Below are 13813 nucleotides of genomic sequence, written 5' to 3'. Positions count from 1 at the left end.
AGAAGCACTTAGAGACAAAATCAAGCTTAAGGACTTGACAAACAGCTAACAAAAGCTATGACAGATATGATATTTCACTGTGAGACAAAAAACAAACAAAGTAAGCTAATTAAAAGTTATAGAAGGAAGGCATAAGGAAGAGAATATGAGAGAAAGAAATAGAGCAATGGGGTAAAGAGACAGACAGACAGAGGATAGTGAAAAGAAGAGGGAGGAACGGGCTGAAAAATGGTTAGATTCCCCAGGGTTGTTTTTGAGGAAGTAATGTATATTTGGTAATCTGGTCATGGTGAACAGTAGGCGTGGTTGTTGGGGAAAGAGGGCCCATATCATATCTCCATAGCAACGTAGCAAATGAACAGTACTCTTGTTTCCTGTTTGAACGTACCTGTTCCAGGTGGAGTGGGCCTGCGGGTCCCTGAGGCAACATCCAGACTGGAGCTCCCACCAGATTTACTGACAGAGTAAATAAAACCAGAGGGATACTTTTGGTTCAAAATCATATAATTGGATGGACAAATGGTCAGTGACTAGAGGGCTAGTGAGCAAGTAAAATGGATGAGTTAATTGTTGACTATTCAAGGGGCAATATGGAGAATAAATTTTCCTTCATTTTTAGAGATAACAGAACTACATTACATAACAAGTACAACCTACACATGCTTTATCATTTGCATAGTCAACTACTATAAGCTTCATCAACTGTAGACACAAGGAATATAAATGTACAGGCAGCTCTCCATAAAAAAACATGAAAAGAAATGAGACAATCTGGAGCATTTAACCCTTAATATCTTTAACTTAAAGAGAAATGCTGCATGAGTGTGTGTCAGCATAGTTTGACCATATATAAGAAATCAGTGAGCTGATGCTAAGAATATTCAATGTACTAATTCACAGCCAGATAATACCTGGAGCTAAGGCGGTTCTGTCTACTCCTCTGTTCCTGAAGCTGACGAGTGCTTTCCAGCTTTACTGGACTGGGGATGAATCCTACCTCACAGCCCTCCTTCACCAGGCGCCCTATCCACCAATCGTTATTATACTTCTGTTGGCAGAAATGCACACACATCTTTATCATTTTAGCCATGAATTGGAAATAATGATCATGCTCAGTATTTTCAATCAAGTCTTACAGAAGTTAATTTGAGGCCAATTTAAAGCAGCATGATGTACATTCAACTCAAATTAACATCAGAAGTGTTATATCACCACTTAGGATACTCCAGTGCAGATTGCCCATGTAATTACATTATAATTGCATGAGAGGTAAGCTTACTAAAATACACAAAAATCCTGATCTGAAAAAAAGAGCCCCATGAAAGCAATTAGAACCAGAAAATGGCAGTAAATACATGCACTGGTCATGTTTCCTACATGAGATGAAAAACTGACCTCTTTTATGTGCAGGAAATCTTTGGCTTCAAATGAAATGGCCATGCCCTGCACTGGAACATCATCATTAGGACCCGCATTATAACCAACATTAGTCCTCACAGCAAATGCAACTGGCTTAGTCTGGGGAAAAACAGCACAGACATTAAGAATCAGTCTGAATAATAATAGATAATAAAACAGAATAAGGCTCCAGGGGCACTCCTAGTGCACTAGTGTGAGTGTGTGTGAAACACACTGACACAGATGGGTTAAATGTACCATGACATTTGCAATTTCACAATGACAGATAAATGAATGTTTATATATACATTTGAATATAAATGGAGCAAGAATCTTTTTTGGGAGAAGAGTGGTCAATTAAAAAAACTCTTGCAGTGGAAGTTGTTGGAAATTCAGATTTTTGTAAACTCAGTGTTTATTTTGTCTAATCAGAATTGCTAATTAGAGCAGAATATAAAATATTAAAGGGGGACAAATGAATACCGGATTAAACTGAGCAGGGCATGAATGATTTGTTCAAATTTAATAGAATTGCAATTTTTCGCTCTGGTACATCCTAATGTCGTCATGCTCATTGCTATGTGTGGGCTACAGAGGGATATAAAAACTGCCAACATTGGGTTGTGGAGTACTGGAACTGTGCTATATGGAGCTATGGAACTTCATTCACTATGAACTATTTCTCACCAATAATGCGACCTTACAACACTGAACAATGTGGGATATTACAAACAAAACAGCAGGTCTTGCAATTAGAAAACTACAGTTTCATACTCTTTCATTGAAAAATGATTCATTTCTTAGTCATACATACAACTACGCATTGCTAAATTTGAGGTGCCCTGTCATTAACATGCCACTGGTCTGGATATAGTTCCACAATAGATGATTCGACTACAGTCAATTCCACTTTAAAACCTATCAGCTCTAGATACTGCAGCAGTATTTAAGACTGATGTTGAGCACATTCTGTACACTGAGAGAACGATGAAGGAAATGAAAGGACATTAGGGCCAGAAACACAAGAAGCACAAAGGAATAGAAGGGCAATGGTTATTAACCCAGCACTGGCTGCATACGTTTATAGAGCATTTCAAGTAATCTGTTAAAAAGTTGAATTTAACTGGTATTCACTACAAACCAATTCCAATGAAGTTGGGACATTGTGTAAAACATAAATAAAATCAGAATATGATGATTTACAAATCCTTTTCTACCTATATTTAATTGAATACACTACAAAGATAAGACATTTAATGTTCAAATGGATCAACTTTATTCTTTTTTTTGCAAATATTCACTCATTTTGAATTTGAGGCCTGCAACACGTTCCAAAAGTGTTGGGACAGGGGCAACAAAAGACTGGGAAAGTTGAGGAATGCTCTAAAAAAAACACCTGTTTGGAACATTCCACAAGTGAACCATTTAATTGTTAACAGGTGAGTGTCATGATTGGGTATAAAGAGAGCATCCCCAAATGGCTCAGTCGTTCACTAGCAAGGATGGGGCCAGGTTCACCACTTTGTGAACAAATGCATGAACAAATCGTCCAACAACATTTTTCTCAACATACAATTGCAAGGAATTTAGGGATTTAAACATCTACAGTCCATAATATCATCAAAAGATTCAGAGAATCTGGAGAAATCGCTGCAATATGCGGCGGCAAGGCGAAAAACCAACATTGAATGTCCGTGACCTTCGATCCCTCAGGAACACAGTTTGTCGCTCCCTCTACAAGTTAAAACTCTACCATGCAAAGCAAAAGCCATATATCAACAACACCCAGAAATGCAGCCATGTTCTGCCAAGCTCATCTGAGATGGACTGAAGCAAAGTGGAAAAGTGTCCTATGGTCTGACAAGTCTGCATTTCAAATATGTCTTTGGATATCATGGACATTGTGTTCTCCAGGCCAAAGAGGAAAAGGACTGTCTGGATTGCTATCAGCACAAAGTTCAAAAGCCAGCATCTCTGAGGGTATGGGGTGTGTTAGTGCCCATGGCATGGGTAACTTGCACATCTGTGAAGGCACCATTAATGCTGAAAGGTACATACAAATTTTGGAGCAACTTATGCTGCCATCCAAGCAACGTCTTTTTCAGGGATGTACAACAGCGTGACTTTGTAGTAAAAGTGTGCGGGTACTAGACTTACCTGCCTGCAGTCCAGACCTGTCTCCCATTGAAAATGTGTGGCACATTATGAAGCGCAAAATACGACAATGAAGACCCGGACTGTTGAGCAACTTAAGGTGTACATTCAAAGAATTCCACTTACAAAACTTCAACAACTAGTGTCCTCAGTTCCCAAATGCTTATTGACTGTTGTTAAAAGGAAAGGTGATGTAACACAGTGGTAAACATGCCCCTCTCCCAACTCTTTTGGAACGTGGCAGGCCTCAAATTCACAATGAGTGAATATTTGCAAAAAACAATAAAGTTTATCCTTTTGAACATTAAATATCTTGTTGTTGTAGTGTACCCAACTGAATATAGGTTGAAAAGGATTTGCAAATCATCGTATTCTGTATTTATTTATGTTTCACACAGCATCCCAACTTCAATGGAATTGGGGTTGTATTTAGTCCTCAATAATATAGCAATAAGAAATTAGTTAAATATGCTATACCAGCTTCTGACTTGTTATATAGTCATACTCCTGACAAAATATTATACTGAGGCATTAGAAAGGGGAGTGGGGTGGGTAGAGAAAGACCTTAGCTTTCTCAAGGGTGGCTAGGGCTTGTCTATCAGCCTCTTTCCTAAGAGCCTCAGGATCCTCCTCCAGAGACACGTCCGAGTCTGAGGGGCGACTGGTATAGGAGTCTGCCGAGCCCTAAGAGAACAGAAAGAGAGAGAGAAAAAAAGAAAGAAGGTGAGAGACAGAGAGAAAGAGGATTTAATTTCTGTATATAGCAGTTCACAATTCAAAATCACCTGTAGCATTTTTATTTTAATTTATTTATTTTACATACAAACATAATTGTTTTCAAACTGAACAGAGCACTCTGGAAAAGCTGCATATGAACCTAACATGTCAAATTAGGTTTATTGATCTCTCTGAAACTGGCATTGGAACTAAATGCCAAAATGTAGGCTAGAGATGTGTAAAGCCAGTGCTGGGCTGTGGACAGTAGAACTGTTATCTGGAGTAATGCATCATTATTCATATTAAAATTTGAGACTTTCTGGATATAAACCTGACTCAAGTAAGATCTGAAAGAACTTTTGAATTAGTTCCTCTTAAAAGTAGAGTAAGATGTTGCTGAACAGTGATTCTTTTGGGAATGTGTTGTGTAAACCTCTAACCTCGACACAGCACATTCAGTCCACTCTAAACACTCAGGCTTATAAACAGTCTGGCTGTGATAAAAAAAAAAAAAAAAAACTTGCTTTATAATCAAAGACCATCTATAGCTTATCAGCGCTCAGACACACAGTGTAAACAGATGTAAACAAGGTGCATAACAACATCAAGTGGGCAATGGTACAAATAGAAAGCTGATAGAACTGGAAAATATGGCTTTGATATGGCTCTTAGTAAACATTAACTCATGTAAGAGTATGTATGTTGATATCAGTTGCAAATGCAAATGAGCTTCTAATCAACCACAAATTTGTTTTTGTTTGCTGTGAGCATCCTGGCCAATCACACGTTTTCCTTGATGAGCTTCTGTGCCTGCTTTGATGAATCAACATCAGCTGACTAATGAAAATAACTTTGGTTCAAAATAATACAGTCAGGCCATTAACTACCAAATCAAGGACTGATTAAAGTGTTTTGAATATTCTGTGAGGTACATTGCAAACAGATTCTATAGCAATACAAACTGAATGTGATATTCACATGCAAACAGCAAATGTTTGATTATTATATTTGAATTGTATTACAGAACTATAGTAATGTTTCATAATACTTCATGTATACAGATAGGACTGTCACTATTTGTCATTATTTGATTCAAATAATTATTAACATGTATCTGGGTCTGTATGTGAGAGAGATGGCCTGCCTCCACTCATCTCAGAGCATGATGCCAGCCAGCATAAACATATATGAGAGCTGGGCATATGTCCTTCTCCTCCATGGTGTGGGGCCATCTGGTGACGTGGCACTAACAGCAATGTGAACAAAAGTGGTGATTGATATATAATAATAATAATAATAATAATAATAATAATAATAATGTGTCTCAGAGGAATCATGTGCTTTTCCTAAGCCTTTATGCTGAAGAACGGGAATCCATGTTCAGCATCATGATAATTTCAACCCGTAATCGTTCCCTTTTTAAAGTTTCTGGTTTTACCTCGTCCTGAAAGTGTCCAAAAAGAGCTTTAATCGCGTCCATTGGGCTAGTTTTACTGGCACCAGGACAGTGGTGTCTGGAGCCCTACCTTTTGTGTGTCACTCATTTGAGTCACGGTGCACATTATAATGCACAAATCTGATTGGCTGAGTAACCTCACGTGTGATATGCAGAAACGCATGTGATTAGTCTGGTATTTTCCTGGGTTGCTAAACCTGAACCATAATGACTAGAAGAGTCACACCATTTCAACAAAAAAACCAACACTGTTAATAGTGAAACAGCTCTTTCATAGTTTATCAGTTACAGGTCCAGGTCCAGATAGGACAGCTTCTAGGTCCGGACTCGGACCGCGGGCCACCTATTCGTGATCCCTGATACAGTGCTATGCATCACTGACACTGTGTCCTTGTTATTATTAAAATTGTAATTACTTGTAAAATTATATGAAAATTGTCTCTAATGCTAATATATCTGCTACTTATCTGCAGCTGAAAATTACATTTGATGGTATGTATGATTTAAACAAGGACAACATACTCCCTTACACTCTGTTTTTCTCTCTTTCTCTCCATTTTATTCTCACACAAATGCAGTGCTCTCATATTTGGCTCCACTCTAACAGATTTGGACAGTAGACTAATAAGTGGCGGTGTGTCTTTATATAAGCCTCCCACTCCTCTTTTCTAGCCTGTTCCTGTTCCTTCTCTTTCTCTTTTTTCATCTCACTGTTTTTCAGGTGTCAGACACACTCTGAACCGTGGGAGGTGTGGACAGGCATGTGGACAGCTGCAAAGAATGACTCAATGTGTGTGTGTATCTGCAAGATTGTGAGCATCAGTGTATGTGTGTGTGTCTGTGTGAGTGTGTAAGATTAGGATTAAAATAGAGGTGAGAATTAGCCTTCACATATGCCATGTAAATTAATGTTAAATTATTCATGGCCAAGAAGACTAAGAGGTACTCAACACATACACACACACACGCACACACAAAACCAGAAGGAAAATATACACATATAAATATATATATATATATATATAACTTAAAAAGAAAATACACTCCAAATATAATTAACTCCATCCTTCCGGTCTTAAAACTAGTGAGCTGCAGCTGTGCAATCCACATATAAGCTAGTCCCAAAGTTGTCAGTGTCTCTAAATTCCCCTTTATATTCTCACATATTCACAGATTGAAATCTGAAAAAAATCCACAAGTGTTGTCCACCCTTCTACTGTGAGAAGACACAACACTATGTCTGAAAGGATGTGAAGATATTAAGAAGGTGTTACTGAGAAAAGGATATAGATAAAAAACATGAAACATGAACTCAGTTCACTATTAAGAAAATCATATATAGAGCACAATAAAGTACATTTACTTTAAAACCTAAAATCTTTTTAAAATCGATTTGAAAACTTTGGCAAAGTAATATGCAAGGTAAAAAAATGTGCTGTAGTTTTTTACAATCTTGGTCTCCACTATAAAGAGACATGGGGTATTTATATTTATATATAAATATATTTTGTAAAGCCCCCTCCAGGCTGTGTCCCTGCCTTGAGCCAAGGGATTCCAGGTAGGCTGTGGACCCCCGTGACCTTGAACTTGATAAGCGGAATGAATGAATTAATAAATGAATATTTTGTAAGTGATAACATAATATGCAAGTAATAAAGTACGCATCACTCAGCCATGCCTTTCTATACTTGAGACACATCAAATACTACCACTTATTTTTTGGAAAAACAGGACAAAGTTCAATCCACACAGAGTCTTGTTTTCTTATTTAGACATTTCTATTTTCTCTCTAAGTGACTTTAGTCAGTCCTGGCAAAAAACAGACTTAGTACTTCACTTCGACACTCTGCCTGCCAGGAACCCAGCCGTGAGAGAGTGAGAGAGAGAGAGAGAGAGAGAGAGAGGGAGAGAAAGAAGAAGGAGATTGACTGTGTGGGAGAGCTGATGAGAAAAGCTTTGGAAAACACTGCAGTAAGTGATTATATGAGAGCCATAGCCAAGCAACCGCAACACCTGGCTTTCTATTTCTGTAAAAGCTGAGTGAGAACAGAAAGTGGGCTTTCAAAAATTAACCAGTTATTATATAGTTAATTATATTTCAAATGGCGTATACAGTACAGTAGGACAGTGATGGAGTTGGTAAAAACACATCTGTATTTGATGCAGACTAGTTGCTCTATGAAGCACAAACAGTTTCATTGAAGGCTTAAATACAACTCCTCTATTGGCAGCAGCACTTTGTAGAATATGTGCACTATGAAAGCACATGAGAACTCTGATATCAAATACTTTTAATCGTTTGCACATATCTGCTAGTGCTAATGCATAAACATAGAAATTTATATAGATAAATAAATAATATTAATTCATTCATTAATTCATTTTCGTTAATGACTTCATTCTGTTCAGGGTCATGGTGGGTCTAGAGCCCACCCGGATTCATTAGGTGCATGGAAGAAACACACCCTACACAGGGTGCCAGTCCTTCACAGGGCACCACACACTGGTGTTGTTTTTCAGAGTTTAATCTTGGCCTTTTAGTTCCTGTGAAGTGTCATGTTAATGCTACAGTATACAAAGATATTTTAGACAATTATATGCTTTCAGCTCTGAGGAGACAGTTTGGAGAAGGCCCTTTTCTGTTGCAGAATAGCTGTGCCCATGTGTTCAAACACAAGTTAAGTGTGGAGGAACTCCAGTGGCCTACAAAGACTCCTGACCTCAAAGCCATTAAACACAGGATCACTGAAAGCCAAGCCTCTACCAGCATCAGTGCCTGACCTCACAAAATGCTCTTTTCATGAATGGGCAAAAATGGCCTTAGATAGACTTGACAAAATCTTCTGGGAATCATTTTTAGTCGAGTGAAACTTGATACATTCACAAAATCCGGGGCCAACTTCATACTTATGGTTTTACAACGGGATTACAACCTATCACAAATAAATAATATTGCCAGGTGTCTACAAACGTTTGGCCCTATAGAGTATGTGCACTCTAATGAGACTGACTCTAAATGACTATAAACACTCATTTCCTGGTAATTAGATAATAAAGAGATCCATTTTTACTGGAGCAGAAACAATATCTTTCATTACATAAACTGATTACAATCTCAATTCCATGGTATTTTTGAATTTGCTTCAAGGTATTCTCTGGCAACTTGAGGATAAACAGAACATGCTGTAGTACATTTCAACAATGTTAAAAGTTCTAGCATATAATTATATTGGAGTTAAAAATAGAGATTATTTACTCTGTTGTAATGTTGATAATGATAAAATAGTTGCCATCCTCCATCATGAACAACTGAAAAATGCATAAGGCCAAAACTTTATCAGAAAGCTATTGTAAAAATAATGCCTTCAGCTTCGGAGCATATATTTGTAGCCATTTTATAAGAAAGCTTTTGTTGAAGGAGTTGCTGTTTAGTTCCTATCATCACCTATTTGAAGAAATCACATTTTCTGGTTCTTTAGAATACAGCATTTCAAATCAAAACACTCTGAAAGACATAGTTTACATTTTAACCATTGGGCTATACATACATTATATTCTGTAATATTCTAGAGCTGTGTGCTGTGTACACAGGCCTGAAAAGCATGAAACAGGCATGACAAGGCATCCCGCTTTTAGGAGTCCTGTGACAAAGTATTAAAACACTCGTATGACAGCTGCTATTTAAATGTGACAAGCATGACATATTTCAAAATACCAAGACCATCAATTTGCGTGATTATAATTTAAACATGCCTTTTTTTTACTGTCGTGGCAGATCTGTGGGTTTATTGATAAAAGCAGGAATCAATAGATCTTACACTGAACACTGTCTTTTGAGATGAATCATCACTGAGATTTCTTTGAAATTTAACAGTGGGCTGTCACTCCAGAGCAGAAGTGGCTTAATGTGTAGATGAGGCCAAAGGACTGAAAAGATTAAAGACAAATGCTCTCAAATAGAATGACCTTGGGAAATCCCTGCTGCTCGTGTGTGTGTGAGTAAGAGAGAGAGAGAGAGAGAGAGAGAGACAGAGAGAGAGACATATAGAGAGAGAGAGAGAGAGAGAGAGAGAGAGAGAGAGAGAGAGAGAGAGAGAGAGAGAGAGAGAGAAATGACAGAAGAGCATCAAGTCTGGGCATCATTCTGATTATGCACTCTCATAAAAAATGTCACTGTGGTGGTATCTTTTGCTGACTGTGGTGGTACACCCAGCGGTACCTTCAATTGGTGAGCATAACTGTACCTTATTCTATTATAATTGTTATTTTTAAAATTGTGTTGATTTCATATACCCCATTTCATCTCCAGGACAAATGTTATGTTCTTTTATTTTACACAGTTCTATATTGAAAGATTACAAATATTCACCTCTCCTTCTGGAGAAGAGAATGCAATGTACACTTAGGGAACACAACTGGATTTTTACACCACTGCTGTACCTTTAAAGACACATTTACATTGTTTGTACCTTTACTAACCAATCATGCACCTCTACCATAACTTTTTTTCTGAGAGTGTGCAAATTATGGCCTATCTCCACCAACACACCAACTCCTCACAGTCAGTCACCCGGAGCGGGAATCGAAACCACAACCTCCAGGCCCCTGGATCTGTGTGACTGCGACACTACCTGCTATGCCACCGTGCCGCCTAAAGCCATTTCCATGTCCTAATTATTTTCCTTAAACAATGTATGGATCTTTCTGGAGAGTCAATCAAAGCAGAGGACATTTACAAACATAAGACTGAAAGGCACATCAACAAATTCATTCAGTTATTTTCAAAGAGATGAAGAGATGCTCAAAACAGCTCCTATTATAATTACCTTCTTGTTAAAGTGGTACAAAAAATAAGTACAAAATGTATTATCCAAAATCATTTACAGAATAACTGAGACTAAAACAAGTATATGTAATTTGTTAATTCTCTTGAACATATGTCTATCTGATGGATAAAACTAATAGCATTTTGTGAATATAAATTAAATTTTGAATTAAAAGCCTGCAACACCCCCCACAAAGTTGGTACAAAGAAATATTGACCACAGTATTACATCACCCTCCCTGTAAATTACTCTTTCAAATCAATTGGGAACTGAGAATGCTACTTGTTACAGTTTTGCAAAGTGGAATCTTTGCTAATTTATCCTTGAAATTTTGTGGTGTGTTGTCAGATTCTTCTCTTCATGATGCACCATAGGAGAGGCCAGGCAGGCCATTCAAATGTTCAATATATACAATGTATTTTCACCTGCTTAAAGTTTCAGAATGGTTTATTTTAAATATTTTATATTTCTTTTTTAATGTGCATTAAATCGCACTTTTAATGTGCCCTGTCACAACTTTTTTGGAATATGTTGCAAGCATTAAGCCTTTCATTTGTTTAGGTTTACAGAGTATACAATCAAGCTAGCTAGTCAAAACATTGTATATCTTTTCTTTGTATTAAGAGAATTAACAAATCAATGATTCCTGTTTTATTTCTGAAAAGTATGTCTTAAATATATATCACACGGACCCATTAAAAGCTCTAAAGTTACATTGTTTCTCTGTTGTCACAGCACTTACTCAAATGTAATATTAAAACATTGCAAACAAACTAGCATCTACACCGAGGAACTATGTATCATCAAATCCTAACCATCAAATCTTTAAAGAAGGTTTGATGTGACAAACAAAAGATGTGACTCTTGCATTTCTTCTGCATTTTTGTTTCTTCTTACCCTAATTTAATTGGATCAGCCAAAATAGAGTAGTCTCCAAGGCTAATGTGGCTAACAAGCAATGGTGTTTTATTTTTACCAGCTTAGCATGATCAAACTGTAAGCCTAAATCCTAACTTACTTGCATCACACTAAATCTACTTGTTAAGCAATCTTAGACAGACTGGCTCATGTAGTTTCTTTCACTGTACAACACACTGTTATCTTGTAAAAATGGAAAAAAAATTACATACAAGGTTCATGCTTCAAGATGGCTGCTAGTAGAGTAGCCAGTTCCATTTTGTCAGTGTTTTCTTTATTGCTTTACACAGCGTCAAAGACCTCCATAGCTGCGTATCAGTAACATACATTGGTGCAACCACCAATTCAGATTGAGAATGAAAGAACTTCAATAGAAAAAAAAAGCCAGTCCAGTCGCTACATGATTTTAAAATTGATACTGGAATTGTTAGCAAATGTTGAAGTTTTTCATCTACATATGTGATGTGATGACAGTATTAGGTTATTCAGTTTGATTATCTTAATAAAGCTGTAAAAAAACTATTTTTGGTACCAGTTTTCTTACAATAATGAACTGTTTAGAAATAAGCACCTGAAGAATGTCCTCATTTTGGTTTGGGTGCAATTTTGAGGACCACCCACAGCACTTTACATTCTTTGGAACATTAGGGATTTTTAAACAAACAGAAAAACTGTAGAGCTGCAGAGCTGAACTGCTCATTATAGAATGTAAATCAATATTAAATGTACATTTTTAAGTAAGTCAACTATAAAACGTTATCAGATAATTACATTTGAAGAGCATAAACATAGTAATTATTCATAAATGATAACAGCCATCTGATTCAGTCTAAAGCTGATCTATTATCGTCATGCCACAAATACACTGCATGTTTAGATGATATTCATTTTTGCCAACACTTCATCTCCCTGTTTTGGTTTAGTGAAAGTTTTTTTTTTTTGTCCGAAACATTGTAATCAAATACTCATGTACATGTAAACTCAATTTTATACCAAACTGGTCTAAAATACCGTCATGTACATTGCTCATCACACTTAGAGAAACGTAATCATATGTTGTAGTTCAGAGATCACGATGTGACTGACTAAATTTTAAAATCTTGCTCCAGTGAATCAGGAGTATTAAGAGGTAAGGAGGCCTGCAGAAAGAGCACCGTCTCTGGGCAAGTAAAGGCGGTGGGGTCCCTGAGCAGGGCTGGAAGTCTAATTTAAACTCACAGGGCCTATGCAGCTGCCCAGCCCAAAATGGAATCACACTACCAGAGAAAGAGAGGGGCAGAAATAAAGAAATAGGCTGCCAAAAACCTTTCAAGTGTGAATGCAAGAGAAATGATTATGATTCCTTCCCAATCCACACAAATAAAAAAGCACACACATACAAATGACTAAAGCTTTTCCGGATTCTTCTTACCGTTACAGGCCTATGAATCCTTTCATTTGTCTCCATGGCACTCTTTCCTTGCCACGGCAGCACAGGGTCCCACCCAGAAAGTCAGAGTCCACTCCAAATGTGATGTGTGTGTCAGTCACACACGGTGTGTATGCAAGTGCGCGTCCAAAAACTTCTAAGTGTGTGTCAGAGAATGGCAAATTGCTCTGCTAACCTCAAGCCCCCAACCCACATTCCTTTACTGTCTTTCTGTCTTTCTTTCTCTCTCTCTCTCTCATATCCACCACACTGGCATGGAACCTGAACTCAGTTCAGGGGGAGAGATCGGGGGGTGGTGGTGTGGGGGGGTCAAATTGCAGAACTTGTGCTACATTTGCAGACTGGGGGTTAAAATTAGACGCCACAGGCAGTGGCACATCTCTCCACCTCTCTCCCGCTCTCTCACTACCACTTGTCTTATTCTCCCTCACTTCTATCTCTCTTGTTTCTCTCCTATCATTGTTTTTTCTGTCTTTATTTCTTCTCCCTCTTCCTCTTGGCTGTCTCTCTCCACACTTCCTCTACCCTTTCTCCTCTCTCTTACTACCCACTTGTCTCAAAATTCTTTCTCTCATTTTCTCTCCTGTTTCCCTTTATCCTTCTTACTTTTATCACCATGTTCTGCAGTGTCTAGTCCACTTCTCCCTAACTCATGTCCTGTCTTCCTCGTTTAGTTACCTTTCTAAACTTCCACCTCACTACCCACGTCTCTCAATCTACTTACTCCATTTCTTTATTAAGGTTTTCTCTCACTCTCTCCTGTCTCTATTTCTCTCATCATTATGCTTTACTGTCTTTACTATCCCCACCGCCCCTCTCTCTCTCTCTCTCTCTCTCTCTCTCTCTCTCTCTCTCTCTCTCTCTCTCTCTCTCTCATATTTAGCTGTGGTATGAGGTGGTGTGTACTAAAGTGTA

The 13813-nt window shown here is 37.7% G+C and overlaps 1 protein-coding gene across 1 annotated transcript in view; it reads right to left on the bottom strand.

The window, feature by feature from the left end:
- cacnb1 (calcium channel, voltage-dependent, beta 1 subunit) overlaps nucleotides 1-13813 on the bottom strand; it is a 43618-nt gene that overhangs the window by 16107 nt on the left and 13698 nt on the right. Inside the window, exons 3-6 of the mRNA XM_066641750.1 lie at nucleotides 4117-4236; nucleotides 1396-1518; nucleotides 912-1048; nucleotides 389-456 (exon numbers count right to left, since the gene is read on the bottom strand). Coding sequence (XP_066497847.1) covers nucleotides 389-456; nucleotides 912-1048; nucleotides 1396-1518; nucleotides 4117-4236 — 448 coding nt within the window. The remainder of the gene's footprint in view (nucleotides 1-388; nucleotides 457-911; nucleotides 1049-1395; nucleotides 1519-4116; nucleotides 4237-13813) is intronic.

The sequence above is a fragment of the Hoplias malabaricus genome, chromosome 13 (genome assembly GCF_029633855.1).
Source record: "Hoplias malabaricus isolate fHopMal1 chromosome 13, fHopMal1.hap1, whole genome shotgun sequence".
Taxonomy (NCBI): domain Eukaryota; kingdom Metazoa; phylum Chordata; class Actinopteri; order Characiformes; family Erythrinidae; genus Hoplias; species Hoplias malabaricus.
The sequence above is the reverse complement of the archived record's forward strand: the minus strand, read 5'-3'. Positions and strand labels throughout refer to the sequence as shown.